Here is a 5569-nt window from a genome sequence, read left to right as displayed (position 1 = left end):
CTACTAGCCTATATATTCCCTTCCCTTCCTCCGTGAAATAGATGTTGTCAGTTGAATGGATGAGAGTGGCAGTAGGATAGTGTTTTTCTTCAGGCGCTGTAGTGGGATTATTGCACTATTTGCTTGCTGCTCTACCACTGTACCTACAGGTTATTAGTATTGTTGATCCTGACCATGAGCTTGAATGGTTTAGTAGTAGAAGAGCATCAATTTAATTTGTAGCAGTGAGGTCATTGATTTTTTTCCTATGGCATGGTACAAATATGATTAGAATGGTAGCCACTTAACATGTTAAAATGTACTGATTGTTTGGGTTGATTACTGGTCTGTACCAGGGGTACAAGTTTGTTACTTTCTATCTAGGTTTATTAGTTTCTATCTGGGTTTTCCTGCTGTTGTTTCCTGTTGTTATTTACCGTCAGGTATCTTAGTCTTGATATAACTCTGCAGTTTACTTGAACTAGATGACCCGTTGCGCCCATGGCGCAAAGGCCGAGAGCAAACCAATTATTGAAAGAATGTGCATCAAAATATGTAGACACATAAGAAACCATATGGAAATAAGTACTGATTGATGATAGATAGATGGTTGCTGATGGTACATGTTTTCTAAGAAGTTTACGAACTATCATTTACAATGTTATGAGCAAGGCATGTGGATAGGCAGAGCTACATTAGACAAATGTATCACGGGATGTTTAGAACGATTTCTTCGAGGCAAATCTTCATAGATGCTATTCTTCATGGCCCGAGGTGCACATATGCCTCACATCCGATGCAAACATGGCGTTGTGTGCCCACCATGCGAGGCAGCGGGCGCGGGACACCACGACGGATCCATCGTCGATCTCACGTCCATCGGCAACATGCAGACTCCACGCTTTGACAAGAGTAGTTCATGGGATACGTCAGCGCCTCAAGTCCCCTGAGATATTGTGTGTCCGATGTCCTGCTCTACCTCACCGTTTATTTACTTGAATCTGCACTTCCTTCCAAAAGTATATACAAAGTGTGTGTGTATCCAGTGAGCAAATCTATAGTAATTACTGAGTATACTATCTGCTTTCTTTTAGTGGCTATTTTCTGCTCAGTTCTCTTTTGACATATAGTTTGTTCTATTTGAATGTGCAAATAGTATGCTGTGCTGGTGAAGTTTTTTCGTTGCTGGGATCATTTGAACCTAGATGTCATGTGTTGTGTGATCTGAGCCATATGGCATATTGTAGACTTTTTATTGTTGTTCTTTATGTACGATGTCATGCGATGTACGTTTGAAATGCTGCTTTGACAGCAAAATTGTATTCGTGTGTACATGCTGCTTTGACAACAAAATTATGAATATTTCTCAACAATATATATGAGTTGAATATCTGTATTCCAATTTTCTATGCTTAAAGTTAGACTGCGCCTGGAAAGGCTACAGCCAACTGATGATGTTGCTGTGGAATTGCTTATTTTATTTTAAATAGCGAAAATAATAATTCTACCAAAAAGTTGTAAAAAAAAGAAAAGGCCAACAAAAAACAAAATGAAAAGGCCAACAAAAAAAGAAATTTACAAGAAAAAGTAAAGGGCCCAAAAAAGAAAAGGCCTGTAAAATTGGGCTTGGCCCATTTAGTTGACCATGAAAAAACATAAATTTGTTGGAATTAGTGGGCTCGGCCCATATAAAATACTGAACTGGACCGGGCTGATTCTTGTCAACGACCTTTTCAATTGGTCGCAATTTTGTCACGTCAAATTGCCACATCAGATCCGACTGGCCTGGGCAGAGAGTTAGCGACCAAAACAGAAGGTCATAGAATCAATGACCTTTTGTTTTGGTCGTGGAATTCCACGACCTTCTCACAAAGAAGGTCGTTAATTTCAATTTACGACCGCCAGCTTTTGATCTTCTATTTTTGGTCACAAAAAGGTCGCAAATAAAAATCAGTGACCAATAGTGATGGTCGCAAGTTGACATATTTCTTGTAGTGTAGTTTCAGAGGGTTGGGACCTATCCACAAGTCCTCCCAAAACCTGGTATTGCCCCCATTCCCAACAGTATTTTTGAAGTGCTGGTACAAAATGTTCTTCGCAACCATGAGACGAGATGAAAACTAAGAGTCGCCAAGTCTACATTTAGCACCAAGACAACCATACATTCTTAAAATATTTATTTGGGATGACAGATTGTCACAGTCCTGTTCATTGTCTAGTCTCCAAAACCACTTAGCTACAAGGGCTCCAATATGCATGGGATAAACGGGACATCATGCACAAGGGGATACTAATATGCATGCTTGAACAAGGGTTAGCCTACCAACAGTGTTTAACAACTTGCCTTGCGATCTAGAATTTTCTAACATTGTTTTGCCAGGTTTGTTCCAGATTCCATCATTAGAAACATGAATCACTAGAATTTGAAAAACATTTCACCAAGTTGGCAAGTAAATATTTCTTGATAAAAATCAGACTTACTCTTTGCTTTCCCAAAGACAAACAACTCACTCTTATGAAAGTTAATGGTCGGCCCTGACAATTTCTAAAAACCACCCAAAACAAATTTCAATTTATTTGCACTCTCCTCATCGTCACACATTAGAAAAATGATGTCAGCAACATATTGTAACATATTGACACTCTGTTCAATTGTCTCTTCTAACACCCCTTTCACCATCCCATGTTGCTTAGCCATTTCCATGATTAGGGCTAGGGCATTGACAACTAGGTCAAAGAGAAAAGTGGTAAGGATTACCCATGCCTAAGACCTTTATATCAATTATTAAGTATGGTCATATCTTCTCAATGACCATGACATCTACATGCCCTCCCATCATGGTGCTCATAAATCATAATCTGTTTACGCCATTGGGAGGATTTTATGGGTTCTAAAGTACGTCCATAATTTTTGCTTTGTAGTTCTTTTTCTTTGACTACTACTTCTACTAGAGCTAGTCACTTTAGCTTATGAAAGGGTTGAGAGATATTTTATACCAAAACTTACCAAGAGGAGCTTATGTTAATTCTTAAAAAGGACTAGCCGAATTCATAAGGAAACTAGACCAAAACCATTAGCGTAGTTCATTAAAATTCATGAAAAGATAACCTTATAAGGCTCTAGCAACAAAAGACCTTCTAGTTTAGTTAAATTGAGGGTGGAGCATCACCCAACCAACTAAGACACAAAAACAAGCCATTGTCCCCGTCGCAGGAGGTTTTTTTGCAGGGGTAAAAAGGGTGTATTATTCAAGCAAAGAAATTCAGCCCTACACAGCCTAGAAATTGGCCAAGAAATTCATCGTCCCCACTGCTGAAGTTGACCCGGCAAACATATCTGAGACCCAAGGGTTGAAGGATACATATTATTTGACTTACATTATCCGATTTTAGGTGTCTAGCATGTGAGGTCAGTTGTATTTTAGGACACATCTAGATGTGTCATAGTTATTGCATATTTAAGTGACTCAATCAAGTATAAGAAGAAGAAAAATATACACACGAATTTCCGCATAAAATCAATGATATAGGACTTAGATATACAATACTTATGACACATCTAGATGTGAGCTGTTAAAAAAAATCCCAATCCAAGGTAAGGTGCGCAGAAAATCTTGGATAATGCCTCAAACCATGCAAACCACACACGTGAAAAAATCATCCGCAAATTCATTTCGTAAGAAGTAGGGTCATAGTTTGAGTTCCACATGACGGAGCCGCATACTCTACCTTAGAGAAGCAAAGTCATGATGCTAGAGTGTAATCCTAGTGTAAAATAAAGAAGGAAGTTAGAGACGTTTAACAGATTATTTACTATCGGTATTTACTATAGATATAAATAATATAATTAATTTTATTTCACCATTTTTTTGCGGGTGAATTTTATTTCACCATTTAATTGTTTGTATGTAATGAATATAAATGTACACATTAAATCTGCAATTTGCAAATTAATTTAACTCATTTTAGGCTACATCATATGGATTGAAAAAAGAAAAGTTAGGGTTTGTAGCTTCTCTAACTATTCTTCTTAATGTTATTAATGTTAGGGGATTCAGTTCCTCGGTAAACATGGCACGCAAGATGCATTTTGCGATGTTTTACGTTGGCCAATTATCCATCCTTCTCCGTTTAGAGAGATCAGACGGTTCCCAAGCCACCCGTAAAAATCCGCAGCGAAACGCATCATCCCCTTTCTTCCTCGTCGTGCTCCCGGCCTCCACACGACCACTCTCCCCCGCTCAGCTCCCATCCTCGCCTCCCATGGTGTCTCTCCTCTTCCTGCCGCGCACGACGCCCACGGCGTCCCCGCGCGCCGCGGCCAGGCCCAGGGCCGGGGCCATCACCTGCGGCCCGCGCGACAACCGCGGCCCACTCCAGCGCGGCCGCTCCCTCTCCACGGAGGCCATCCACGCCGTGCAGTCCCTCAAGCGCCTCACCGCCGCCGACCGCTCCCCGTCGGCCGCCCGCGGCGCGGCCTCCGCGTCCCTCGGCCGCCTCCTCCGGGCCGACCTCCTCGCCGCCATGGCCGAGCTCCAGCGGCAGGGCCACTGGTCCCTCGCCCTCGCCGCGCTCCATGTGGCGCGCGCCGAGCCCTGGTACCGGCCCGACCCGGAGCTCTACGCCACGTTCGTCTCCTCCTCGCCGCCCTCCGAGGCCGCCGCCGGCGCCGTGGACGCGCTCGTGGAGGCGTTCCTCGAGGAGAAGGAGGAGGGGCGCGGCGGGCGGCTCTCGGAGTCGGAGGGGCCGTGGGTGGGGGCGGACGTGTACAAGCTCACCAGGCTGGTGCGCGCGCTGGTGGCCAAGGGCAGGGCGCGCGCGGCGTGGAGGGTGTACGAGGCGGCGGTGAGGAGGGAAGGCTGCGAGGTGGACGAGTACATGTACCGGGTGATGGCGCGGGGGATGAAGCGGCTGGGGCTCGAGGCCGAGGCGGCGGAGGTGCAGGCCGACTTTGCGGAGTGGGAGGTCAGGGTCTCGCCGCCGGCGAGGCACCTGCTCGACGAAATGCGCGCGAGGGAGAACAGCAACAAGACGGCGACGACGGCTTAGTTTTCTTGTACTGGAAAATAAATCTAGAGAGCACGAGTGTGATTAATTGTTTTCTTTTACTGGATACTTAAAATGTCGTCCTGCTGTACCTATGGTGTGGCAACGCATATGCCACAGTTCAAAGTTCAGAAGGCCTGTTTGGATTGTGAGTTTGTGGCTATCTTAAACCGGGCTATCTGGCAAAATAACCGTCGGTTTACGAGACGGAGGCGATTTTGCTGGCCCGAATAGATCTGGTATATTCAATCATCCCGAAATTCTTTTGCGGAATCTTATAACCCATTTCCGCCATATCTACGTGACTTACCCTTGTTTTTGCTGGATCCCCTTTCCCTTGGCGTGAACCAACTTTCAAGTGCTTCCGTTCCCGCCTCCCGTGCCGCCGCCGCCTCCAATCTTGCCTCCGACCTCGCCGTCCGGCCTCGCGGCGCTGGAGCCCGGCCGGATGGAGTACCCGCGGTCGCCGGGTGCCCCATATCATGCGCCACCGCCTCCAATGTCGTCGCTTCGTCCGCCTACGCCTTCCTCGGCAGTTCATGCC

General features: G+C 45.1%; 1 protein-coding gene across 1 annotated transcript; it reads left to right on the top strand.

Moving 5' to 3' along the window:
- The first annotated feature begins 4126 nt into the window (after nt 1–4126).
- On the top strand, nt 4127–5177 carry LOC125548072 (protein THYLAKOID ASSEMBLY 8, chloroplastic-like). The gene has a single exon (XM_048711759.1). It carries the CDS (start codon nt 4243–4245, stop codon nt 5026–5028), a length of 786 nt encoding a protein of 261 aa, XP_048567716.1. The 5' UTR covers nt 4127–4242; the 3' UTR covers nt 5029–5177.
- The last annotated feature ends 392 nt before the right edge of the window (nt 5178–5569 follow it).

Source organism: Triticum urartu, chromosome 3 (assembly GCF_003073215.2).
Source record: "Triticum urartu cultivar G1812 chromosome 3, Tu2.1, whole genome shotgun sequence".
Classification (NCBI taxonomy): domain Eukaryota; kingdom Viridiplantae; phylum Streptophyta; class Magnoliopsida; order Poales; family Poaceae; genus Triticum; species Triticum urartu.
The sequence above is the reverse complement of the archived record's forward strand: the minus strand, read 5'-3'. Positions and strand labels throughout refer to the sequence as shown.

Coding starts and splice junctions, on each gene's coding strand:
- LOC125548072 (XM_048711759.1), top strand. CDS start 4,243: ATGGTGTCTCTCCTCTTCCTGCCGCGCACGACGCCCACGGCGTCCCCG.